The sequence below is a fragment of the Oenanthe melanoleuca genome, chromosome 1A (assembly GCF_029582105.1).
Source record: "Oenanthe melanoleuca isolate GR-GAL-2019-014 chromosome 1A, OMel1.0, whole genome shotgun sequence".
NCBI lineage: Eukaryota > Metazoa > Chordata > Aves > Passeriformes > Muscicapidae > Oenanthe > Oenanthe melanoleuca.
Genome location: NC_079334.1, coordinates 3,783,421 through 3,810,618, shown reverse-complemented (window position 1 = coordinate 3,810,618; position 27,198 = coordinate 3,783,421). Strand labels below are relative to the sequence as shown.

Here is a 27,198-nt window from a genome sequence, read left to right as displayed (position 1 = left end):
GCACAGCTGAGCTGGCTGGGATGGCATGTGAGCGTGTAACTCCTGCAGTGGTGGTGAATTCTGCAGGGTGAGAGGGTGAAACCAGCCCTGCTGCCTCCATCTCTGTCCCTTGCCAGCCTTAGGGATGTGTGGGATCTGCTTGGTGGAAGGACAAGCGATTCTCTGGGACTCTGGTCTTGAATGAATGCATGATATTTTATTTTTCTGATCACCCTGCTACAAATATTTAACAGAGCAAGGTGATGAAAATGCCTGGAGGTGTGGAAAGACTGAAAAAGATTATGCATCCTTCATTAGAGTGAAGAGTAATAAAAAGCAACCTGACAGAAGTATATAAACTTAAAAGTACAGAGAAGTAAACCAGGCATTCCTGTGTATACTTTTATGTAATACAGGGTTTCCAATGAAATTGAAATAAAACATCTGACACACGTGAAACTTATTTTTTTTGTTACAGAACACATAAATAATTGAGACTGAGAGTGTAGTAGAATGCAGAAAGGGTTAGATATGTGGATGATAAAAGTCTTGCACACAGTTTAGTTGTATTCAAGCTCAATTAGAAGGTATGGGGCTTCCTTCTCCTTCCAGCTGCAGCCAGTTAAAAGCTCTTCCTGGCCCTATAAACCTCCAGTGCCTTCCTCTGAGACATCTGGCACTGGGCACTAGCTTAGAGGAGTCACTGCTGAGCCAGACTTTCTCTGCATTGAGTGATTACTGGGATCAGAGGTGGCCACAACTTCCTAATCACCTGAAGGCTGAAACGTAGGATGTCAGGCTGCTGTTGTTTTCCTCATGGACTGTAGATTCAAGGTGGCAATTGCCCACCTTGTCTGGCCTGTCTCAGTTACCTCTTTGCCAGCTCCAGCATTGTGGTGGATAGGTGACCTCTGCAGGAGGAAAAGTTTCATCATCAGAGCCTGGGCAGCTCCATGCTCTTGGGGAACAATGCATTTCAGGTGCTCCCATCAGCAGCTTTTTTCAGCAGCATGTTTCCTTCAGACTCAGTGAGTTGTAAGCAGCTCAGTCTTGTGGCTTTTGCTGGGTTTGACTTTTCTTAGTGGTTTTCAGTGGATACTGATTTATCCACTCACACTGCACTGTATTCCAGGGCATCCCAGGGGTGCCCAGGACAGGCTCCCTGCTTCCACACCCCATATGGATCACCCATCCATGCCTGTGATCTAGCTGGGTGATCACAGGTAGCCTGCCAGCATCGCTGCCCTGCAGGGGATTCAGAGTTGTAATATCCAGCAGAGGGTGCTCAAAAGCAGATATCCCAAATAATCAGGTACTGCTGCACCTCTGCATTCCAGTTCTTGGTGGCAGAATGGGCTGGGAGGAGCAGACCTGGAGGGGGCACAGGTGGTGCTGATTCCTGGCACCCATGCAAGAGCACTCTGGGGTGGGGCAGTGTTATTTTGGGCTAGTTTTTGTCTGATCCCATGGATGTGGAGAATGCACAGAGTATCCTTCCCAGGCATGGTCTGTGGTGTAGTTTCATCCAGAGAGAATCCCATTTGCAAGCTCTAAGGCTGCTCAAAGTTGCAAATCACTTGCATGGGTGGTGAGGCTGGGGGGGAATTGTTTCAGAAGTGCCTCCCTGTTTGACCTGCAGTGTTCCCATGGCCGTGTCTGTGCTGGCAGTGGCAGGGCTGCTGTGAGCCCTGTCACCTGTGTTGAGCCCTTTGCCATGCAGGTGAGAGCAGATCCTTTGGCTGCTCTCTGTTCCAGCCTGTGAGTTTAGAGCTGAGCTTATGCCTAAACTGAACTAAAACTCTCCAAGTGCATCTTGGTCAAAGCTTCCAAGTTGGATCACATTTTTTATTTGCCCAAGCTGTAACTTGCTCCTGGTTGTGCTGAGGTGGGTCACAAACCTTTTGGTGAACCTTTTGGTGAACCTTCAGGAAGCTTGTGCCAAATCTCAGATCCAGGTGTGTTTTTCAGACTGTGTGTTGTAAATGTCACATGGCTTCAGAATGGAGTCCCCAGAGCAAATGTGGGATGTGATCAGAGCCCTGGGATTAGGGAAGGAGGGGCAGCTGAGTTGCCTGTGGAAAAAAACAACTCCAGGTAATGCTCAGCACCTTTTGAGAATTTCTTGTAGAGCAGGCATCACTGAACTCCCTCACATCAAAGGGGGAAATACCTGTCTGGTCCTTAATCCAAGACTCTCTTGGATTAAAGAAAGGTCATAGGTCTTGATAATATCACATCCAAAGACTTCATTTCTTTCTTCAGAAATCTTCCTTCTTTTCCTTAGTGCCTTATCTACTGTAAAAATTCCCACTATGTTTTATCAGTGTACCTAATTAATAGCACATAATTCACCTTTATGAAGCTCAATTCATTTTCTTGGTGTTTTTTTTTTTGTTTATTTGTTTTGTGAGCTGTTTTATGATTTTATCTTGAAGTCTGGATTTTCCCCTTTCCCCCCCCCTTCAAAAAAAAAAAAAAAGGAGCCTAATTTGGTAATAATAGTATGGTTTCAAAAGTACTTGTTTAGCCAGTGCTGACTGTATGCTTACACAGCTACCTCTATCCTGGGAAAGATTGAAACCACAATGGCTAAGTATAGAGGCCTCTAAAATATCTTCATATATGCAGTGCCTGAGTACACAGACAGAACTGGTCTCTCTTCTGTCTACAGGAGCAATATTTTCCATAGGATTTGTATTGACAGAGGTTTTACCCCTGCATATTTATTAAAGATCCTCCAGAAATGCATCCATGTGCTGAATCCCATTCCATGGCCACCTTCAGCCATGGAAATAAGAAATATAATCTGTTCCTGAAGAAGACCAAGTACTTTTTCATTCTGTTCTGCAGCAGACTCTTGACTCAGGATGTTTTTTTGATTATTTTTCGTCGTTGTATTGGGTGGGGTTTTTTTCTTTTGCTTTTAAAGAAAGTGAGGAACTCTTGCCAGGATTTCAGCCTTAGCTTTTGAGAGCAGCTCATGCATAAAGGAGAGATGCTCTCACCCTTGAAGGGTAGACTGAGTGACCAGAGCTGTGATAGGTGCATTCAGCTCTGTAAAGAAAGCACATCCTTGTGCATCCCAATTTCCTGGGATGAACTCCTCTCTGCAGCTTATTTTCTGGAGTCTGAATCTGTGTCTCTCTTGGAGCCTGACCCCTGGTTTCTCTGTGTGCCTCCTTTTGAGACTTTGGCTTAAAATGCCTGCAGTTTTGGGTAGTTGTGGGCAGAGCAGTTTTTCTGTTCCTGCTCTGTGAGTGTGATAGCTCAAGCATGTGCTGCCAATTCCCAGCTGTGGGCTGGATTTGCACTGACAGAACATAGTGCTGGTAAATGACAGATTTCCCTGAGCTGGGGCTGGCACTCCTTGCTCTGCACGTTGCTGTAGGCAGCGTGTGACACTGTTCTGGTGAAGCCAGGAGCTGCTAGGAGTGGCACACTGAGTGCATGCCCAAATTATGTGCTCCAGGGAGCAACACCTGGTGGGTGAGACACGCAGATGTTGTGTAGGTGGTCCTCAGGCACTTGTGGATTCTCCTGTGGTGATTGTCTGTCCTGGCTCTGGATCCTCTGCTGGCACACCAGCAACCCTGGAAACCCCCCAGCTTTCATAATTGTAATAACTTGTCCTTCCTTTCTGGAAACAGCAGCTTCTTTAAATGTTTGTAACAATATGCAGCTGAACATATAGACAGCCCTTTCAACACCCAGCCTGTGTCTGACACAGCACAGCTCCAGAGCAGTGACTGCAGACGTGTTTGGAAACCCTTTTGTCTGCAGGGCCCCTTCTTCAGGCCAGAAATGAACATGTGACAAGTTGCATCTTCATTATAATATATACCTTAACAACATTATAATATTATTGAATATTCAGTAATAATATTCAATATTATAATATTGAAACATATGAAATCTTTGTAACATTGTGGTGAGGTAAATCTCTTTACGTTGTTGGGATTCTGGTTTCAAGCCTCACTAATGTTTGTGAGGATAGTAATAGTTTCCAGACATGTTAATATACATCTAGAAATCCACCTGTACAGTGCAGCACCATAACTGGGCTCTTCACAGAGGTGGAGTTGAAGCATCTGAGGTGCATCTGCAGGGAGCTGAGTGCCAGGACTCAGGGAAAGGGGTGTTCCTCCAGGATGGAAGAGGCTGTCTGAAACAGAAAACTTGTTAGCTTTTTTTCTCTTGAGAGCATTAAAAACACATCTTAATCTGGGAAAAAAAAATTTGAGGTGGATAGAGAGAAAAATTATTAGGAGTAAACTGGAAGTGGTTGAGTAAGGGGGCTGCAGGCTATATTCAGGTAAGATAAACCCTTTTCAGAAATGATCCAAGTGTATATGATCCTACCTCTGTGCAGAATTTGGGTGCTGGTCGCTGGAAGTCCATGGTGTTTCAGTGATGCTGTAAGCAGGGCTTTTCAAGGTTATCTGTGGACAGCAGACTTTGTATAAGCAGAAGGACTTAGGACTCCAGGAGCAAGGCTCAGTGGTATTCAGGAGAGCAGACTGGGGGAAGATCTGCTCCTTGGAGGTAGTAAAGGATCTTCTGTGGCACTGTGCACATTGCTCTATTATTTGGATGAGAAGCTGGGCTGGAGCTGACTCTTCACCTGAGCTTGCCCTTCTAGTGCCACTAGTGAATCACACAGGTCACACCCTGTGCTACTGCTTACTGGTGACTGCAGTCCTTATTTTGGGACACTGGAGTTTACAAACTGGCTTGGGGAGCAGGCTCAGAGAGTGTCTCAAAGGACATCAGCCTTAATGAGCAGTTTTGAGAAGGATTGGCCATTTGTCTTTTTATCTTACTGTCTTAAAATCCTGCAAAAACAGTGTCCATGTGGATGGAGAGAATGAAGTAGAGAGGGGCAAAAAAACTGATCCAAGGAAACCCCAAAACAAAGACAAATGACATTTAGGCAGCATTCAAAATTGCAAAATCAAAATCCCCAGCTTAGGCACCACCTAACTCGTTCAGGCATCATAATTCCACAGATGCCTCATTGACTTTTTCTCTATGCTTGTCTGGGGTTTTTTAATTATTTCTGGTTTAACACCCCTTGGATGCTGAGGTTTTTTTACTTAAAATTCCTTCCCCAAAGTGCCTGAGTCTGACCAGTATCCAGAAGTCAAGCATCCTGGCCCCTCAGCATGCCCAGGTGTTTTTAGAGCACACCCAGCACGTGCAGGCACGATAAGATTAAAAAAAAAAAAACCCTCAGTGGCAGCTGCCGCTTTGTTTTGAAACATCTTTCAAAAGATGAGCTGCTTCTTCCTTTTAGCCAACAGCTGCCAGCATGCTGAGAGGTCTTGGGATGTTGTTTCCTTCACATGTTTCATTCCTTGCTCCAAGTCTGGAATAATCATCCACACTCTGGTGTGGCTTGCATGGGAACAGTGAGGAGAAGCCCTTTTTCCTGTGGTTAGCTCGTGCCTTCTCCAGAGGGGTGGGTTGGGAGGCAGGGATTAATTAAAGCAGGGCTTCCTTAGGCTGCTGTTGAGAAGCAGGGAACAGCTCTGCTCCTTCTGGCTGTGGCTGGGAAGGTGGCAGTTTGATGGAAGAGGAGCAGCACCTGACTTTGGGCCAGGTGTGAGCACTGGGAGCTCTGAGCAGGGCACAGAGCCCTTGGGCAGGAGGGCCAGCAGTGCCTCTCCTCTGGCTGCCCACGCTCAGGGCGCTGACATCAGTGGCTCCATGCCCAGGCCAGGAGGTGTTTTGGATGCTCAGTGGTGTCTGGCTGTTCTCAGAGGCCGCAGAAGCACCGAGGACCCCAGTGCCAGGACCCACCCTTGGAGCAGAGCCCTCCAGAGCTGGGTGTTACAGCACTCACATCCCCTGTGCCAAGTCTTTTTTGGAGCTTGCTATGAGTAACTTGTGTAAGACCTCCTACATAATGGCTTTGCAGAGCCAAAGCTCAGCCTGTCCAATGGACCTCATCCCTTCTGGCTCCTTGGTTTCTCACTTCACTGAGGCTCACGGGGCTGGAACAGTTTGCTTTTTCTCAGGCTTTTCTTTTAAAAAAAAAAAAAAAATCTGAGAGTGTTGCTTCTGTGGAAAAGCACTTCTGTTCATTGCATGCTGCTGGAGTGGGACTCATCTAACCTGGAGTCTGGGATCTGTCCTGTGAGACAGAGAGGAGGCAAGCTGCCCAGCCAAGCCCTGGTTTTGCTGAATCCAGCTGCGGTGGTTTAGGTTTCTGGCTGAGTCCATCTGAAGGCGGCACAGAGCAGAGCACAAAGAGAGGGAGGGTCGTAAGTACCGCCATTCTCTCCTGATAATCCCTTAAAAAATAATTGCAGGCCTAAACCTCTGGCCTCCAGCAAATTTTCCACTCGATTAGAGGCTTTTGTGAAGCTGGGGAAAGGGACACGCAGACTTGCACATTGTGCCGCTGCCCGAAACTTCCAGCTGGGTTTTTTTCCATCAAAAGGGGATTTTAGTAAAACCATTATAAGGGGCTTAGTCACAGAAAAGCAGTTGAGCTGAGACAGGGGTAGATTAGCTTTAACATGCTTGTTTTTGGCACTGGGGACAGGGTGGGAGCTCACATGCAGCCTCCCCTGTCCCGCTGACTCCCTGGCAGGTGTGGTGGGAGATATTTCCCCATGTTCCCCCTGATGTGCTGCATTTGAGCCCAGTGGAGGTGAGGGGAAGGGATTGGGCAGCCCAGGCACCACTGGGCTGTGTGGTCTGGGTGTGGAGGGAAAAAGTCACCCTGGCTCTCTGCTGGCCTTCAGTGTGGTCTGGGCAAGTCTGTGCTGGTGGGCAGGTGACTCTGGGGAAGAGGGTGACATTTGCAGCCTTGAGGACCGTGTGGTGCCTTTGATCCTCATGGGTGGTCCCTGCTGCAGGGACAGTCCTGGTGCAGATGTGCAGGGAGCAGGCAGAGGGCTGCAGGCAGAGCTGTACCTGTTGTTGTGCTGGGAAGTGTTCCTGCATTTGCTGGGTCAGAAGGAGATGGAAGGGATGGACACCAGGCACTGTTTGGCCACACTGGGATCTGGGGCATTGCCTTAGTCAAGTTGTTTCCACCTCTCTTCCCCCATTACTGCTGATTTTCCCTTTTTGATGTCTGTGTGTGTAATGAGTCTGCAGAGCTAATTATGAAAATTCTGTAAATTATAAGGTGTAGTTGCTTCCGAAAAGGACGCCGTCACTGTACCTGTAGCAGCAGTGTAAGAACTGGATAAAAAAAATACTATTTAAATTTATGTACCAGAAAGGACACACACATACATATACTTACATCGCTGCAGAGGCGTCCAGTGGAGTAACTGTGCCAACAACACAGCAGAATCCTGCACAACAAAACTGAAAATAATCTAAGCATTATTTTAAGTTTGGTCCTGTGCCATTACCATTCTCGTGCTTGCATGCTTAAAAAAAAAATATATGTATATATATATGTTTTTTGCTGTCAAGCTACAGATGCCAAGAGATTGTTTTAGGGCAGAAGTGCTGAGTCTAGGATGGATGGTTTCCAGGAGGCAGCTCTGCAGGCTGGGGTGTGAAGTTCCCACGTGATGGGGAGCATTGATGCACACCCAGCATAAGGGGATGAACCTGTTGGGACGAGTCCAGAGGGCCATGGAGGTGATCAGAGGGCTGGAGCATTTCTGTGAAGACAGCCTCAGAGAGTTGGGGCTGTTCAGCCAGGAGAAGGGCAAGCTCTGGGGAGCTTGGAGCATTTTCCAGTACCTAGATGGGTTGCAAGGGAGCTGGAAAGGGAGTTCTGACTAGGAGGTGTAGTGATAGGACAAGGGAGAATGGCTTTAAACTGAAAGAGGTTGAGTTTAGATTACTTACTAGGAAGAAAGCCTTTATTGTGAGGGTGATGAGGCCCTGGAACAGATGCCTGGAGAAGCTGTGGATGCTCTATCCCTGGAAGTGTCCAAGGCCAGGCTGGATAGGGCTTTAAGCAGCCACTTCATAGCAGAAGTGTTCCAGCCCGTGGCAGGGGGACTGGAACTAGATGGTCTTTGAGATCGCTTCCAACCCAAACCTGTGTTTCTATAATGGACTCCCAGTTCAGCTATGCCAGGTGTGGCTTTCCAGTTTGGTTTATGGTGCAAACCCTCGGGACCCTTCACCAAATGCTGATGGTGATGATGATGATGATGATGAGCAGCCTGAGGTTCCCCATCCTTTGCACCTCCCGCCTCGGCCGCACCGTGCTGGTTCGTGTCCAGGGCTGGACAGCTGAACCCTTTAATCCATCCCATTCCTCGTCCCTCCCACTTGATGCCAGGGGTGCAGAGCCGTCCATTAATTAATTGCCGTCCATTAATTAATTGCCGTTCGTTACGCGCGGTACCGGACGCGGCACTCGGCGGGCAATGCTGCCGCCTGGCGGGCACAACGCGCACTGCACCCGCGGAGAGCCGGCAGCGCCGCTCCGGGATCGGGAACGGGAACGGGATGGGGAAAGAGAGATCGGGAAAGGGAAAGGAATGGGGATCGAGATTGGGATCGGGAAAGGCACGGGGATTGAGACTGGGAAAGGGATGGGGATCGGGATCAGGAAAGGAGTCGGGAAAGGGATGGGGATAGGAGAAGGGATGGGAATCAGGATAGAGATGGGGATGTGGATGGGGACTGGGAAAGGGATCTGGAAAGGGATGGGCATGGGGGATGTGGATGTGGATGGGGATCGGGAAAGGGATCTGGAAAGGGATGGGCATAGGGGATGGAGATCGAGATGGGGATGGGAAAAGGGATGGAGATTGGGATGGGGATCGGGGACAGGAATGAGAACAAGATAGGGATGAGGATTGGGATCAGGAACGGGATGTGGGGATGGGGATCAGGAACAGGAATGAGAATGGGATGGGGATTGGGATCGGGATGGGGATCAGAATCTGGAATGGGAACAAGATGGGGATGAGGATCAGGATTGAGGACAGGAATGGGATGGGGATGGGGATGTGCCACCCAGCCATGTGACTGCAGAGACCTCACCAGCACCACAGGCAGCAGCGTGGTCTCCATCTGTTTTCCTGGTGTTCCTGGGTGTTAGATAGACGAGTAGCCCGAGGGATCTCGTTATCCCTCACCTCTGGCCGATTTGCACAGGGTGCCTTGGCCAAGTGGGTGGAGATCTGCTGGAGCCAAGTCGGGCATTGCATCCCTGGCAGCTCCAGGAGCCCGGGGGAGCAGAGGGAGCCAGCTCACCTGTGGTCTGACTGCCTCACAGGACTTCTACCCAGTGTGGCAGGAGGCTTCATGGCACTGAAGGATGCACCCGAAGCTGGGGAGCCAGGAGTGCCACCACAGCTGTCACTGAGGGAGATAATGGCAGGGATTTATTGGCATTTCAGCTCACTGAACAAGGAGAGAGGCTGCAGAGCTGGGATCTGTGTGCCAACTGCCAAACCCCTAAAGACATCCAAGGGTTGTAAAGCTGGGATATCTGGGGGGAGAAAGAGGAAAAGGACGGGGAGGAACAGGACCAAGCTCAGATAAAATTTGTTTGGGATTTTTTATTTTTTTTCCCCAAAGCTGGGAGGGGAAATTGCTTCATCATGAAATCACTACATGGTGCCCAGAGAAACAAGACTCAGAGGAAGGAAAATAACTAGGAGAAGGTTCCCATTTCTAGATCTGAGTTAGTTCTGTAGCAGAATACGAGTTTGGTTTATGTCTCACTAACCCTCTCATGTGGAAATACTTGCTCAGGGTGTGTGTCCAGGCACTGGTACTAAACTTTTGACACCTTTTCTAAGAAACACCCCAGATTTTAGGAAAATCCCATTTCCATTCATCTTGCAGGGACAGATGAGATTCGGATCTTTCAAAATCTCCATCATGCGATTTCAGTTTGGGCTGTCATTGAGCTAGTGCATATGGTAAATTTAATTAAAGAAGGGGGAGAAGCACATCCCTGCCAAATGTGGCTGGAGGCTTAAGTTCTGGCACAGGAGCCTGATGAACCCTCTCCAGCTCTTTCTTCCGTGCAGCTTGGGGCTGGGGAATTGAGCAGGACAGCCTGGCTGGCTGGGCAGGGTGGGGAGTGTCAGTGCAGCCCAGCCAGCAGCTCTGGCTCGGGGCCTCACTGGTGTCCTGAGGGGTCCAGCCCACACCATCCAGTCCAGTTTATCCATTTATCTTTCTCCTCCACAGAAGGCACTGTTAAAGAGCTGCTGGCTGAAAGAGTGGCATTTAAGGTAGAGGAGGGAGAGAGAGAAAACAAAAAAAGGGTTCACTTTTCTTGGAGCATCCCCCACTCGTACATGGCGAGGCTGCCAGATCCAGGGACGTCTCCCCTTGCACTGTTAATGGTAGCCTGTGCTAATTTCTAGCTTTGTTTCCAAAATCTACGAGTGTCTTGGCCACCCAGGTCTCGTTTTAACCCCTCCCTGACCCCCAAGGGGCAGGTTCAGCAGTAAGCTGTGTGCTGCCTGGCACAGAGATCACCTCTGGCCATAGCACAGGCCCCAGGTGGTTTGGCTGACAGCTGCCCCGTGACCCTGTTATTTATAACCGTGAAACAAAGGACCCCAGAGCCACCATGACAAACTGATTCAGCCCAACCCGCAGCGTGCAGCAGGAAGGTATAAAGTGTATAAATCTGTCATGCACGGACCTCCCATGTGCTAGTGCAAGGGCAGTAGGACCCAGGTGGAGCCTGCTTCTCCTCCCATCTCCCAGGGAGAGGAGCCAGCCGTGGATCTGGCGAGGGGAGCAGCTGCTGCAGCAGCCCAGGGACCCCACGCACACGCAGGATTTCTTGTGAGCTGGCATCCCCAGCTGCTGCCCCTCGTCCCTGGCTGCCTCCTCTCCTGCTCAGTCGCTCCATCCCCCCTGCACATCGCTCCTGCTCTGCTCTTCTTCCTGCCACAACCTCTGGAGCGTGGCCCCTCAGCTCCTCAGAGTGCTGGTCCATCAAGCAGGTCCCTGGGCCACCCTCCGTGCCCTGCCCTGTGCAGGTGTGGGCAAGGGGCCCTCCAGTACAATTTCCTGCTGGGCACAGCTGTCAAAGCTGGCACCAAAGCCACTGCTGGGGCACTGTGGGCTCACTGACACAGACAGGACACTGCCAGCTCGCTTCAAGTAGAGGAGTGGTTTTTATGGTTTTCTACCCCATTTGCCAACTGAGTCATGTTCAAAAATTCAAGAGTGGTTGGTTATGCTGAGAAGTTATGTGGTAATTGGTTGTTGGCGTGCATCCGTGTCCAAGGAGGTGCTGTCACAATGGAGCATGAGAGGAAGGGATGAGGAGCACTTGCTCCATCTACGGGAACAGTCCAGGGTGTCTGTGAGCTGGGCTTCAGGGTGGCTTTGGTTTTGGCAACTTCCTTTGGCTTGTGTTCTCCTTAAAAGAGGATGTTGGGCCATGTGGGCAAAGCTTTTGGTTTGGCTTTTTTTTTCCTGAGTTTAGAGAAGAAGTTCAGGGGATTTTTTAGGAAAAAAAAATCCCATCCTCGTTCTGATTATGGAGTTTATGAGCAGACACATCATATTGAAACATGAAATGTCCCACTGTTATCCATGTGAACATGGGGCTTAGTAAGGAGATGCCATTTTCACCCAAACCCACCAGAAACAAACCTACTTGGAGAGGTTTATCGTTCCCAATCCTTGGCTGGGACTGCTGCTTGACCCCAGGAGCAATTACGTTTTCAGCTGTTATGGGAACCTGATCTGGAATTCCTGTTGTTTATAACACTCATACATACATGCTCTTTTTCCATCAAGAAGTTACTGTAAACTCTTTTCTTAATGCAGGAAATACAGACCCCAACACCTCCCTCCAAGTAGAGGAAGATGGATATAGTGTCAGGCTCAATTAGATCCAATTGTGGTGGCTTTCCCTAAAGCGAACAATGCAGCTTTTGTGAATGGACTCCCAGCAGAAAGCTTGGAAGTCTTGGAAAGGAGGGAATAGAACAGCACACGCCCCCAAGTCCCGACCCTGAGATAGCCCAGGTCCTTAGGATGCAGAGGAGATGGTGGTTCTTTTTAAGAGGGCAGGAGTCAGGCACTACTTTCCCCTTTGAAATGCAGCAGTGACACAAAAGAGGAGAGGTGGGTAAAGCTGGCAACAGGAGCGTGCCCGGTCCAGCCTCAGCCAAAATGCCCGTGAGGCAGGGGTGGAGCAGGGCAGGCAGGTGCGGGCACCCGGGGCACCTCCTCCGGGAGAGCATCCCACCTGGAGCAGCACCCGGCACGGCTGCCGCAGCGGGAACAAAGTGGCCTGCTCAGCGCTGGAAGTGCTTAAAATGCAAATGTACAGGAACTTCAGACCATCCCCCTCCCTCCTCCTCGGCGCGGAGGAAAGCAGCTTAAATACAGCCAGGCCTGGAGAGGAATGTTAAAAAGAGGGGAAGAATCGCCCTCCTCCTTTCCATAGGGACCCGGGCCCGGCCAGATTGAGTATGCATGACTGAGCAAGCAAGCAAGGACAGCTCCTCTTTTAACTTTGCTGAACAATGGCTCTGCCTTCTTCCACCATTTCGCATTCCCCCTCCTTCGAGGCAGGAAGGGGGCAGCGGGCGAGCGAGCCCCGCCGCCGGGCTGGGGGAGAAGCGCTTTGTGGCTGCCCTATAAACACCGCTTAAGCTCCATCCCCGGCAACAATAAAACACCCCACGTCGGGGAGGCTAAAAAGGGACCGCATCGGGTTAAAAGTCATAACGTTGAGGAGAAAGATTATGGTGGAGGACAAAGGACACGTTAGATTATTCAAACTCTTTTTTTTTTTTTTTTTTTTTTTAAACACGGTCCCACTTACTTTCTCTTTAATCTTCGGCTGGCCAGTGGAAATCAACCAAGACGTTTCAGATTTCCCAGGTCTGCAAGGGCAAGGGATTTTGGTGGTTGACACTGCTGGGAAATGTTTTTATTTTGATGGGTCTTCTATCCGGGGAGGGCCACAGTTTAAATCACTAAAAAATCCTCTGCCATGGAGTTTGTCTGGAGCTTAAAAAATAAAACACAGGCATTTTTTCCCCCCCCCCTCACAAATGCTGTCCTTTGTCACCAAGTAGTCGATTCAGCTGCTAGCAAGTTTCAGCACTTTAGGTTTGTCTGACCTCAGACTCAGCCGCTGAGCTGGGTTTGTCCCCAGGGATGCTGCCAGCATCTCACAGCCACGGCTGGTCCTGCCAAACCCCTTCCCTACAAACTCCTCGTGGTGATGTTACCCAACATCCTGCACAGGAGGCATCAGGCTCCCTTCCTTCCTTCTCCTGCAGCCCCAGATCCCACCATCAGAACACCACAAGGCTGTTCTTACCAAACCCAACACATACACATCTTCAATAAGCACAGACAACACAGATACGGCTTTTTTTTTTTTTTTTTTCAAAAACATACTTCATATTTCCTCTTTTATTATATAAATATGTTTAACCTTTTATTGTAAGAATATAAAATGTTTTAAGAGGATCTTTGTTATTTTTTTATACAAATTCACAAACAGTACAATTAATCCATAGGGGGTCTCTGGGTTTGCGTTAACTCCGTGGTCTGGCCTGTTACTGTGGAGGATTTGAGATTTTGAACAGATAAGCAAAAAAAAAGCCAAGATATTTAAAAACAAAAACAAAACAAAAAAAACAAAACCCAAACTTACTCTTCCTCTTTAAAATAATAATTAAAAAATAATCTAAAGACCCAGCTCCATTTTATTGACAGAACAGAGATAAGACAGATGAACTTCAGTCTCCTCCCCTTCACATGGCAGCCCTGGGGCCCCTAGGCCAGCTCTGCTCCTCTCCACCTACAAACAGGAAGCCTGGCATAGTGACCTTTTGTAGGTGGCTTAGGAGGGGAGGGGAAAGCATTTGCATATATCCATATATATTTAAAAAAAAAAAAAAAAAAACCGAACTTGCATTTTACACATTTTTGTTAACAGTAGCCCAATCCTCAGCATGGATTCTCACGTTACATATTTGTGCTAGAAGAGTAAAAATGCAGAAGCACAGTTTGGGTCCCCAGTTCCCAGTGAGGAGGAAGGGAGAGGCACAACCAGAATGTGAAGGTGGGACACAGTAGGGCAAGCCTAAAAAAAATATTAAAAATTTAAAAATAAAAAAAAAATTAAAAAAAGGGGTGGTGGTGGAGGAGAGGCAAAAATAAGAACAAACCCAAGGGGCATTATTCCAGTCTAGGCACAAAAATGTTTCAGTCTCAAAATCTCTTTCCTGTAAGAATTCCAGGGCTTTTGAGGAGGGGGAAAAAAAAGTAACAAATTAAAACGAGGTAGCCAGACATCATATATAGATTTATATATATAGAATATATTCAGCAGAAAAAAAATGTACTTAAAAATCCACAAGAACAGCAACTTCATATGTCTTTAAAAATAAAACCATGTAAGAAAATGAATACTGTAAAGGGGAGAATGAGTGAGGAAAACTGGGATCAATTGCAGGACGTAAGCAAGGGATGGGAGAGTAAGAGGCTGTTTTTGTAGCAGTAATTTTTTTTATGCATTTAAAAATAAAAACAGGTCACAGTATCTCAAATGAAGCAGAAATGAAGCTGGAGATTCTTCCTCATGTCCCCCAGGTAGAGAGGAGCTAGAACTCCCTTCTACCTGCTCACCACCCGACCCAGAGAGGAATGGATATGTGGCTGGATATGTCTATCCCTGTTGCCAAGGAGGAGGAGGGGAGAAAAAGAGAATGATGAAAGGGAAGACAAGTCTCAGGAACTCTCAGTGTCCCCCAGTGCACAGGAAGGCTTAAGAGAGTGGGGTCTGTGTCCAGTCCCCACAGAGACAGGAGAAGGAGGAAATGGTGTATTCATCTCCAGTGGAGAGATGGGGAGAGAGAATGGAGTGCCTGGACTTTTCCATTACGCATAGTGCAGGATGACATGGAAACATACTGACAAAAGGGGAGGCTGTAGCTATGGCTAGTCTCAGTGCACTGGAGAACTGGAATAGTGGGAGGTTGTATCCACCCACAGCAGAGAATAACACGAAACTGGAGACTGAAGAGATTTAAAAAGGGGGGGGGGGGGGAGAAAAAAAAAAAAATCAATGTACCTACGGAGCAGTATTTGTGTCACAAATGTGTTGACAGGGGAGGGGCAAGCACAGAGGTGGAATGGTGGTTTTATCACAAGCTGTCTGTGCCCAGCGCAGGATGACTGGGTGGCTGGGTACACGAGTGTAGCTAGGAAGCCTTTTCTGCTGTTACTATTTTTTGTTCCCATCTTCATTCCCACTCTCCTTTATATAAACCAAAAATAATCTATTCTGAATACATGGCAGAACAAGGGTCTTTATCCATCCTTAGTGCTTGAGGGGATGGAATGTGGGAGTGGGGATAAAGAGGGGTGTCTCTAGCCCCAGTGCATAAGAGTGTGGGCTTCTACCTCTTCAGCAGGGAAGGATGCTGTAGGAAGGGAGAGCTCTGTCTCCCTAGCACAGAGCTCGAGGCATGACCTGGAAAATGGATAGGTGCTTTCTCTCTGTCCTCCTGCTCCCCCTTCCTCCTCCTCCTCCTCCACAGCAAGGATAGGCAGGCAGCACAGAAGGGTCGAGGACATACCCTCTTTCTCTGTGCTCCTCCCTGCAGTGCCAGATTGCGTGGGTAGCATGTCTCTGTGCATGCCCCTCTCTCTTTCTCTCCTCCTCTGCAGCAGTCAGTCAGTCAGTCAGTCAGTGAGTCCCTCCAGAGGAGATGGAGGTCTCGGGGCACCCTCCTCCTCCTCTCACCTGACCTTCTCACTCTCAGTCATTTCCCAAAGTCCCAGGTTGAGCACCTTGAGGCAGGGCAGCTGGGTGATGCGCTCCAGGCCCCGCTTGGTGATGCGGGTGCAGCCGTAGAGGTCGATGCCCGTGAGCTGGCTGAGGTGTTCGGCGATGAGCTCCAGGCCCTTGTCGGTGATGCGGACGCACTGGCCGATGTTGAGGGTGCGCAGCCCGTGCATCTGCCGCACCATGCGGTTGATGCCCTCGTCACTGATGTGGCAGGAGCAGAGGGACAGCGAGCGCAGCCCATCGAGGCCCTGTGCGATGTAGGCTAGGCTCTGGTCCCCCACCTTGTCGCAGAAGGAGACGTCGAGGCCGGACAGCCGCAGGCTGCCCATGGCCAGGTGCATGATGCCCGTGTCGCTGATGTTGTCGCAGGAGCGCAGGTTGAGGCTGCGCAGGCTGCTCATGTGCGACAGGTGCAGCAGCCCCGCGTCCGAAATGCCCCCGCAGAAGCTGAGGTTGAGCTGGCGGAGGCGGCCCAGCCCGCGGGCCAGGTGCTTGAGCGAGAGGTCGCTGAGCTTCTGGCAGTCCTGCAGCGTGAGCTGCTCCAGGCCCAGGCAGCCCTCGGCCGCGCTGCGGGTCATGCCCGCCAGGTGCCCGATGCCCACGTCGGAGAGGTGCCGGCAGGAGCGCAGGTTGAGGCTCTTGAGGCGCTGCAGGCCCCAGGCGATGAGCAGGAGGCCGGTGTTGGTGATGTTGCTGCAGCCTCCGAGCTCCAGCACCTCCAGGCCCTTGAGGTACTGGGCGATGCGGCCCAGGCTGCTGTCCGTGATCTGCTTGCAGAGGCTCAGGTTGAGCGAGCGCAGGGAGCTGATCTCCGCCACGAAGGCGTGGCTCAGCCCGTTGTCGGTGAGGTTGTAGCAGCCGCTGAGGTTGAGGCTCTCGATGTCCGCCATGCCCTGGACCACGTAGCTCAGGCTGCGCCGCAGCGACAGGATCTGCACCCGCCGGATGCCCCGCGCCGCCAGGCTGGGGAAGAGCGAGGGGTTGGCGCGGCGCAGGTGCAGCTTGGCCTCCACGCCCCGCCACACCGAGCGGTGGTAGGCGGCGTCCCGCCAGGCCGTGCACACCTGCGCCGCGCGGCCCTTGTCGCGCACCTCCAGGTACCCGAAGATCATGGCGAGCAGCTCGGGGAACAGGCACGAGATGTGCGTTTCCATCGCACGCCCGCCCGCGCCCGGCCGCCCCCGCCGGCGCCGCGCTGCTGCCCCTCGCCGCCGGGCCCGGCCCGCTTCCGCCCGGGGCCCGCCCGCCTTCCGCTCCGCGCCGCGCTCCTCCTGCCGCCGCCGCCGCCCTCACATCGCCGGCGCGGGCGGCGCGGGAGACGCGACTGCGCGACCGCCGGCCCGGCCCCGCCGCCTCTACCGCCGCGCCGGGCGGGCCGCGCCGCTGCCGCCGCCGCGCTGCTGCCGCGGCCGCGCCGCCCCGCGCCGCATCCCGGCGGGCGCGCCCCGGCGGCGGCCCCCGCGCCCCGTGCCCAGCGCCGGCCGCCGAGCCCCGCCGCCGCCGCCGCCGCCTCCCTTTGTCTCCGCGCTGCCGCCGCTCACAGCCCGCGGCCCCGCGCCGCCCGCATCCCGCGCCGGCGGTGAGGCAGCGAGGGCAGGGGGTGGCGCGGCCCGGCCCGGCCCGGCCCGCCCGCCGCCGGTACCGACTCCGCCGCTCCGGGCCCGCCCGCTCCGCTCCGCACCGCGCGCTGCTGGGCCCGGCGCCGCTCCGGCCCGCGGGAGGGGGGGAGGCGCGGCCAGGCGCGGGGGGAGGAGGCAGCCGGGGAGGAGGCGGCGCCGGGCCCGGCCTGTTTCCCCCGCCCGCCCTCACCCGCGCCGCTTGCGCAATGGTACGGTCCGGAACACGGCAGCCGTCGCCCTGGAAACAGCGCGGGCCGCGGGTCGCCCCCGCCGCTGCCGCCCAGGGCTGCGCTGCCCCGCGCCGCCGCCGGGGGCGCTACCGGGCCCGGCCCGAGGGACCCCAGCGGTCACCGAGCCCGGCCCGAGGGACCCCAGCGGTCACCGAGCCCGGCCCGAGAGACCCCAGCGGTCACCTGGGCCTGGCCCGAGGGACCCCAGCGGTCACCTGGGCCCGGCCCGAGGGACCCCAGCGGTCACCGAGCCCGGCCCGAGAGACCCCAGCGGTCACCTGGGCCTGGCCCGAGGGACCCCAGCGGTCACCTGGGCCTGGCCCGAGGGATCCCAGCGGTCACCGAGCCCGCCCCGAGGGACCCCAGCGGTCACCGAGCCCGGCCCGAGGGACCCCAGCGGTCACCTGGGCCCGGCCCGAGGGACCCCAGCGGTCACCGAGCCCGGCCCGAGGGATCCCAGCGGTCACCGAGCCCGGCCCGAGGGACCCCAGCGGTCACCGAGCCCGGCCCGAGGGACCCCAGCGGTCACCTGGGGCATTTCTGGTTCCAACACATGGCACAAGGTGGCATCCAGAAGGTTCTCGAGTGTCTGTCCAGAGATGCCACAACCTCTCTGGGCGGTCTGGTGCAGTGCATGGCACGCACATAGTAAAGAAGTTACTCCTTGTTTTCAGGAGGAACTGTGTATGCGTCAGTTTATACCCATCGCCTCTTGTCCTATTGATGTCACCGAGAAGAGCCTGGCTTCATCCTCTTGACTCATCCTTCAGATACTTAGAGACATTGATGAGGTCGTTTCTCAGTCATCTCTTCTTGAGGCTGAACAAGCCAAATTTTCTCAGCCTTTTCCCATAACAGCAATGCTCCAGTCCCCTCGTCATCTTTGTCTCTCTTCACTGGACCCTCTCCAGGAGCTCCAGGTCTCTCTTGTACTGGGGAGCCCAAAACTGGGTGCAGTACACCAGGGCTGAGTAAAGGGGCAGGATCACCTCCCTCTGGGTAGCTGTCAAGGTTGCCATACATCTCTGCATGGACCATTTTAGGGCCTTTGTAATGGGAAATGGAAAATCTTTTGAAAATGGTTTTCGGGTAATGGCCTTCTTGAACTAGCTCTGAAAATTGTTGAAGTACTCACATAAACCAAGCAATTTCCAGTGACTTCCAGCAATTTCAAGACTGTTTGAAAACCATGTTTCCTATGTGCCTCTACCCTTGTGCAATTGTACTCATGTAACTCTGAAAACTGGGCAGTATTGCAGCAGTGTTAAAATGGCTTAAGTTCTTCCAGAGATCAGGTAAGGCTTTTCAACGCAGTTTCAGAAGAGCAGGACTGCTCTTCCTTAGTAAAGAAAAAAGAAAGTTTGCAGTTTTTCAACATGACACGGTATGTTTTTAATACTGTCTCACTTGCTAAAATAGTGCACAGATCATCCAAGTTACTGATGTGTTTGCTGTACTGATGCCTTCACTAATCTGAAGAAATAGGCTCTATTTTAATTATCATTTAAGTTTATCTGGTACAGAAGCAGTCATGGCTCTGCCTTCATATGCAGATTCCATATTGGTGGATTCTGTAGAGGTTAAACATTAGGGTTTTATTTTTTTTCTTTCCTTTTTGCTTTAAGTTGGAGGCAAGGCGAGTTGAAGGACTGTGAGTCCCTGATCCTACACCGAGTTCCCCATGCATATAAACATCACAATCGACATTAGGCTGTGGTTTGGCAGCACACAAAAGCCAGCAGTGCAGCTCCTATTATTGGCTCCAAAATGGGGTGGCCACATGATGTGAAGCGCTGACCTGGTATTCATTCACCCTGCCTGCTCAAGTTAATTCAAGAAGTTTTTGACAGGTTAACTTTTTACTAGCAGACTTTATGCCGGCTCAGGTGTCACTGTGCTCAGCTCCAGCCAGATCAGGTATCGTCTGCACCCCTGTGCCTGGCACGTGGCCAGAGCAGGATTGGCTTTGGCTCCGCATCCTGCGCTCTGGCTCAATCAGCAGCAGCCTGATCACATGCCTTGGCCTGATCCCCATGAAATTTGTGCTCCTGGGTGATCCAGCAATGCCTAGACCTGGTTTTAGTGATTATGGAGCTGCAGTCACACACAGGAACTGTACTGGGGTGTCGCCCAGAGTGTATTACCTTTGTGGCATATTTTTGCAGTTTGTGCTGTTGGGAGATTGGTTAACCACCAGGTAAATAAGCAAAACATTAGGGGCAATATATATTTTTCTCTGCAGATAAGCTTTGCTTAGATCAGTTGCAGAAACTGAAGTGGAGAATTTCCCTGGAGTGAGGAGCAGGTGAAAGGTGTGGCATCTCACAGACCTGTCATGGCAGGGATTCCTTGTCTGGAGGCAGTGGGATTGCTCACAAGAAGGCTGAGTCCAGTAGACACCAGGCAACGTGTGAAGGAAATGTGACACAGAAGTGTTGGTGTATCTTAGTGATTGTTGCATTACTCATAACTGGCAAAGCTACAAGCAAGTTCTACGAGTTGTTCTCAAAGAGTGCTAATGAAGGCTTTCACTGTATTGTCCCAAACTCAACTGCAGACTCTTACCATGGAAATAATGTGGTGTTTCCTCTCCCTAAGCCTTTCAAACCACATTTGAAGGGGAGTAGGAAAAGGCATGCTCTTTAAGGCAGAAAAGCTTACCTGAAATACTTTTTTCTTTGTGTCTTGGCATATTGTGTCTGTAATGCCTCTTGTGTGTGGCCAGCAGAGGTTAGATGATGCATTTTCTGGAGACTCTGAATTCTCTTTTCTCATGTGTTGTATACTTAGACCATCTGTCCTTTCTTTTGAGCAGTTAAGGTTTACATGTTGAGTGGAACAGCCTGGAATTTGGATTCATAATCCTAATCTTCTGTAGTGTTGGTCTGGGGAGAAGAAGGCACAGAAATTACTATTCCATCAGATTTTTATTTCTCTGTCTAAGTGACAGATGTTTGGAAATAGAGGTTTAGAAATACAGAGTACAAAGTACATGAAAAGGGACAATTTGTCACATGGTTATTCAGTTGACTTTATGTTTCCAGGAGTAAAGGACTATGTGCCATGTTTTTCATGATGTCATGTGGTATAAGTAGGAGGTGGTAATCACTGTGTGAAAAACTGCATTTTATGAAAAATCCCTGCCTGTCTCATGCACTCTGATGGCTGCTCCATCCCCCTGGAACCATCTCTAGCATTCCAGCCCCTCAAGCTGCTCCTGACAGCCATGCTCTCTTCTAGAAAGCACTTGCCAGATAAATGCTTCATTTTTTTTCCCCTCCAGTTACACCGGTGTTCAGTGGAGACCGTACAGTTTTGCTTGGCAGGGGTTCAGGAAGATCCACATCATTCACTCGTGGCTTCTATGATTGGAAGCAGCTTGTGCTGATAAAGCTGCACTGTTGTCTATCCTGCATCTTTTATTGCATGGCTGGGTGTAGCATCCACCAGGTCTCTCTCTAGCTCCCATCTCAGCCTGGCCTTGTTTGTTACTTTTGCCTGACAATTTGCAGGATAACTTTTGGTTCAATTTAGTCATTTAAGAGAACAGAGTCCTTCCTTATCCTTCCTTTTCTTCTGCTACACTACTCCATGTGCTTTCTGCATTTTCATGGCTTCATCTGTGGAGTGAAAATCTTGTGAATTTATCCACAGGAATCTTTTTAGCCTTTGGCTTTTTTTTGCCTATGGGCAGTGGCCATTGAGACTGCAAGACAGAAGTGACACAAAAACATTTGGACAATAAAACCCATGCCCAGCTAACCTTTCTCTCTCTTTTGATCTATTTGTACTTAGATGCAGCCACACACCATGGGGCTACAGTTGTCCTTCAAAGTTGGCTTCCAGACCTTCTTCATCAGATTTGAAGTGTGACCACAAAAAGTCAACTAAGTTTCATACAACCCATGGTCTTAAACTGGGTTTAAAGTTGGTTTTGTGGAGCCTCTTCAAAATCGATTTGGGGAATGTTTTTTTTCTTTATGAATGAAACTAAAAGGGTCCTTTTGGAACTGTTGCAATAGTACAATAATTAAACCAAAGGAGAGTCACTTTTGACTGGATACAAGTTTTTTACCCTGAGGATGGTGAAACACTGACACAGGATGCCCAGAGAGGTGGTGGCTGCTGCAATGCTGGAAACATTAAAAGTCAGGTTGTTCAGTGAATGGATTCCCTTTGGAATTCGTGCTGGTTGTGATCTTTCATTTTTTGGTCAGAGAATATAAAGAAAATGTAAGTGATCAGATGATTATTTGGAAATTGTAATACTGGGATCCTTTTGCCTATTGAGCTTTGTTGTGAAGACTAGGTCACTATGAAGCTTTCCTTTTAAAAAAAGTGGAGTTTTGTGCTTTGGAGGTTTTATACCTCTAATAGGTGCTACATGAGGCTTCATTGTTCCACACAAAGTAATTCTTATCTGCCATGTGTTTCCTGGAATCAGATGGTTTATTCAAAATACAATATACTGTGGATGTATAGTTAGATGCTGGGGCAAAATTCAGAGCTAATGGCTCAGTGCAGACTCCAGCTACAGATTTGAGCCTTTGGGATTTGGGTATTTTCTTCAGGTCTTGTTTTAACTTGTCAGTCAGTAGCTGACAAGAGCATAACTCTGCTGATATGAGGGGGGAATGGTCAGAGTGTGAAGTGTGGGAGGTCTGGATTATATTCCCAGTTTTGCTGTTAAATTGGCCAGCAATTGATGCTGCTTTAACAGATTGAACCAAGCATGAATGAAAGGATTGCCTGAAGAATCAAAGCAATTTGTGATTGTCCAGACAACTCCCTCAAATGCTGTGTGCCTCTCATGTCTGTCTGTCCGTCTGTCTGCTCCTGTGGGACAGGACTGTCTGGTGCTCAGAGCAGTCAAGCTGGCCCCTGCCTGCAGGTGATTCCCTGGTTTGGCCATGCATGTCACACCCTTCAGGGCTTGTGTGGAGCTTGGTACGCAGGGGCTAAAATCATCAAAGGGAAAGAGCTTTGGGAGGGCAGGATGTAAAGCCTCAAACCCGAGCGTTTGCATTCATTGTATTGGGTGCTATTTTAAGTGCTGGGCTTTGTCATTTCTTAGTTAGCAGTACCAAAAAAGATCAAGATGGCAGAAAATATCTGATGCAATCATTGTTATTAAAAGCAGTGGCACAAAAACAAAGAGACCTTTCAGGTGGTAATTGCTTTCATAAGCGGTTCCTGGGGATTGAACTCTGAGACCTCTACAACTGGAGCTAAAAGGGACAGCTCTGCAGTCACAGCAGAAACGTGTGTCTGACATGCTTGTGGTACCTGCTACAGCAGCAGGTCTGTGAAATCTTCCTTTGTAGCACAGGTTTAGTCCAAAACCCAGCAGAGGTAGATGGATGCTCTGTGTGTGTGGCTGCACTGACAGCCAACACGTTCACCCTGGGATGGGGGAGATGCTCCAGCCCTTGGCTGAGGCTCGGGCAGAAGGTGCAGCCTTCTCTCTGCCAGAGGCTTCCATGCAGTCAGGGCAGGTGTAGCATTACTGGCCAGTGGGTAAGGGCTATTTGGCTGTCAGGGAAGCTTCTCCCTGTGCTCCCTGTCAGAAGCTGCAAGGAAGAAAAAGCATCAGTCCCTGGACTTTCCAGTCAAGCCTTGCAAGAGGCCCTCAGAGTGAGGTCCAGGGACAAGTAATTCATATATTCTTGCCAAAGTGAGAGAGGAAGGTAAACTCACAAGAGGGTAAGCTCAGCTTGGGGAGGGTACTCATGTAGCTGTGTGGCTCTTAAAACACAAGATTTTTGTACCCGTGCATTACTTTTAACTATTGACTCCTCCCTCTTTGGACTGTGGCCACCAGCACATTTTCAGGTAGTAAATGACATTCTAAAATTGGCAATTCACTTGAATTGGACCAAGTTATGTCACCTGCCCTACGAGCACCGGCTCTGAAGTAAATTCTTGGAGGAAAACTGAAAAATAGGGCAATACTGTTTTGGAAACATGCTGTGAAAATGAGATTCATAGTTAGAGCTTGGCACAAAGGTGAGAGTTAGAACATGGAGTTTTATAAGGAAGGCAGGCTAAAGACACAAAATACAATGTTAAACTTAATGGAGGGTTTGGATTGCTTGTGGCCAAAGGAAGTTACTCTAACATTTTATTCCTAGATGTAACAGCACAGAAACTGTGCTAAATTCCCTTGATTTTCTGAAAGTTATCTGGTTCAACTACAATGGATGCACAGAAAAATGGTTGCAAAGGGACTTCCCTTTCAGAAACTTCTTTTGTTCTTGCTTCTGTTCTTGGGTTCATGTGGAAACTTTAAAACCCCATTAAGGCAGCTAAATTTGCCAACATGTGTTATCTATCTGTGCACGACAAAAATCTTGGAAATCCTCTCTGGAAATGCAGGGGTAAAACTAAGGGCAGACACAAACAGGGCAGGAAGAAAGTAAAGAGTTCACCATGCTGGAGGTGGAAATATAAATGGGTAGAATAAGATCTGTGTTTTACACTTGTTCTATCTACTTGTGTCTATACTTTTCGTTAAAAAAAAAAAAATAATAAACCTTTGCCTACAGTATAATGTAAATCAATTTGTGTCGCCAGACCCCCTGATGTACAATGAGAATACAACTTTCTCTAGTTCTGATGGTTCTGAATTTTTAAAAAATGTGTGCACACAGAAAACTATAAGCTAGAAATATGGCTTTACTTCTGTTTGGTTTTTTCCCCCCCAGCATACATGCTGACTAAATTATGTGGAAAAATGTCTTTCTTTCCACTAATTCATCCTTGAGATCTAGTATTTTCCTAGTCTTGTCAGTGCTGTTGTTCCATGCTTTTTTGCCAGCAGTCTTGATCTGTATCCTTTAGGTTCCTTTTGGAACAGTGAGAACATTATTCCTTGATGCCCTGAAGCAGGAAGCATAAATAAAAATCTTCAGATACATTGAAATTTGTGAAAATATTTATAAAATGGCAATATTTGCCACAGGACATGGGAAGCAACAGATAACTCAGTGATAGTCCTTTGTATTTCCATAGCACCTCTCCTTTGGCAAAAGATGTCTGATCATGAAGTACCTGGAGCTTTCTGAAGCAGGTTTTAGCCCTGCTTCATCTGTGATGGAGCTAAGTCCCAAGCTGTGTGTTCTTCATGGATGGGGAATGAGTACCTGCAGCTTAACTTTGTTTGAAGTCCGGGATGTTTGGGCTCACGCTGTCTCACGCCAGGTGCCCAGAAGTGTAGGCATGAAATCAGCTTTTGGAAACTGAGAGCTGAATGACTTCCCAGCTGGGTCACATGCTGGGCTTGTTGCAGGGCCAGGAATCCAGCCCAGATCTCCTGGCTCCAAACCCACTCCCTGAGCAGCAAGGCCAGTCCTCAGCTCTGTTTCAAGGGATCCTAGAGAGCACTGGCATTTTAGCAAGTCAGCTGGCAGCTTCACTCTGTTTTGTTTAGAATGGTTCACATTCTTCCATCTAATTCCCACACTGAAAATTTCCAGCTTCCTATTTTCCCCAGGCTGTCCCAGCAAGACATATTGAATATGCAGATGTGGTGGCACACACGTGCTTTTCCTGAAGCAACTCTTCAAAGTTTCTTCTGGATGTTTGTTTTACTGCAGTTCCTGTAATCCCCAAAGTGACATTAAACAGATTTTTTTGTTTAACCTTTGTATGAAACTCCCTCTCTCTCTCTGTCCCTTTATTTGTAAGGCTGTGTGGTTTTGGTTATATTTTGTTACATTCCCTTCTGCGTGGAGGAGACACTGTGTAAATGAAAACACATTGTAATTATTACACACCACGCACAAATGTCTTCTCAGACATCTCCCATACATGCCTTCCCTAGAACATATTTTTGAATGTGCACATCACTCTATTTTCAAACCCATTCGTGTAGTAAATAACTTCTTTCTCTTTACAAGTGTTCAGGAACAGGAGGGCTGTTCACTCAGAGTCTTGGAAGTGCATCTCAGAGGCAAATGAAATGATGACTGAGAGCAGGAGTAGGAGCCTTTCTAGCCCATTTCCTGATGCTGAATCTCTCTGTACAAAGCTGGCACTGGGCTTGACCGAAGAACTGCATGCTGTCAGCACGAGCAAAGTCAAGACAGTGAAAAAGCTGGCTTCTGCTTCTAGTGAGGAAGTTATTTTGCTGGAACAGCATAAATCCTTAATAGGATTTCTTGCTTCCCCTGCAGTGTAGACTCAGGCAATTCCCTCTTTCATCCTACACCTTGCCTGCTGCAAGGATGGTGCACATATCCTCGTACAGAATCTTTCTGAGGTCCACACCTGCCAGCAAGCCTCTAACCCCTCTGTGCAATGCAGCATGCTTCCCTCTCCTGCAAGATGAGCAATTCCTATCTTCTCTGGGTTTTTTTACAGGACAAATACATTTTTCTTTGCAAGAACTTTGTAGTTGTCCAATAAAGCAAAGGTTGCATTCCAGATGTACAGCTGTTCCACCTTCATAAATTCCCTAGTCCTGTCCAGTTGACTTACTCAACAGTATATTGCCAGAGAGAATAAATATGTTCAAGAGGTTGGGGAAAGAATCTCCAGGATTGTAAATATTCTTTTGGACTGTAATGTAAAATAGATAATTTTAATTCTCTCTACTTGAGTGGCAGTTGGAAGATCTTGGGATTTCTCCCATTATGTGTTTTCTCTTTAGTTTCAAGTGAAAAAGAAACACATTTCTTGATTTTTAAAAAACCATTTCCTGTAGACTGTTCAGTTGTGTGTGGTAAGTTCTGCACAAGGTCTAGTGTGAGAATGGACTGAATAATGACAATATTTACATGTTTTCACTGGAGGATTTATGCAGTATTTATGGCCAGAAAGTGTCATTAGGATAAAGGTGTGAGAGCTCTGTCCCTGCAGGGCACCTGATGTCCACCCTGTGCCCAGGGTACAGTTTGGCCACAGGAGAGGCCAAAGCCTCAGTCTTCCAAGCACTGGCTGCTTCTGAGGAAAAAGCCCTTCCCTCTGAATTTTTACCAGGAATGAGAATCACTCAGTGCCTGCTGGTTCCCTTCTTCAGGTGTGATTCTGAGACCTTGTGACAATCTCACACTGTATGACACTGCAGGTGTATGATCTTTCAAAGATGTTATCAACCCACACTCCCTCCAGAGCAAATTGGATTGAAAACTGGTTGGCATTAGGAGTCAGAATACCCAAGTGCCTTTCTGAAGTTTGCAGGATTGTAGTGATCTGAATGGGGCAGCTTTATCCAGCCCAGCTGCACCTGCTGTGGGAACAGTGACTTTTAAATCTGTATTTGAAGGGCTGCAAAATGTGGGACTCAGAACCACTCAGGGCCAAATTCTCTGGTGCCAGTTGTTCATGGGCTTGTACACTGCTTTCTGAGTAGATTAGATGTTAGATAAGTACCTGCTTTTTCCAGATAATTTAACCTCTTGGAGTTATGTTTCTGGTGTCTACAACACTTTTCATGTCCAAAGCAGGAAAGGAAAAACACCAGTTTTCCACAGGCACCTCTGAAATCTGATTCCTTCTTTTGAAGCCTAGGTGTGGGCTGAGCTCTGTGGAGGATGAGATTGCCACTGGTGGAGTGCAAGATGTGCTCAGAAAGCCTCCCCATGCGTGGAAAGTTGGTCTGGTGATAACTTGCACTGGCTGTGTTGATGTAAAGCAAGTTTTA

General features: G+C 49.2%; 2 protein-coding genes across 3 annotated transcripts in view; one reads left to right on the top strand and one right to left on the bottom strand.

Annotated features, from left to right (window-relative positions):
• The window catches only part of WNT5B (Wnt family member 5B), a 66,626-nt gene that overhangs the window by 15,761 nt on the left and 23,667 nt on the right, over positions 1–27,198 (top strand). Inside the window, exon 1 of one of the 2 annotated variants that reach the window (XM_056516323.1) lies at positions 16,750–16,803. The exons of the other annotated variant lie outside the window; for it this stretch is intronic. The gene's annotated coding sequence lies outside the window, so the exon portion shown is untranslated. Of the gene's footprint in view, positions 1–16,749; positions 16,804–27,198 lie in introns of those variants that run through there. 2 annotated transcript variants of the gene reach the window in all.
• On the bottom strand, positions 14,198–17,088 carry FBXL14 (F-box and leucine rich repeat protein 14). The gene has a single exon (XM_056516325.1). The coding sequence runs from the start codon at positions 16,858–16,860 to the stop codon at positions 15,658–15,660; it is 1,203 nt and encodes a 400-aa protein (XP_056372300.1). The 5' UTR covers positions 16,861–17,088; the 3' UTR covers positions 14,198–15,657.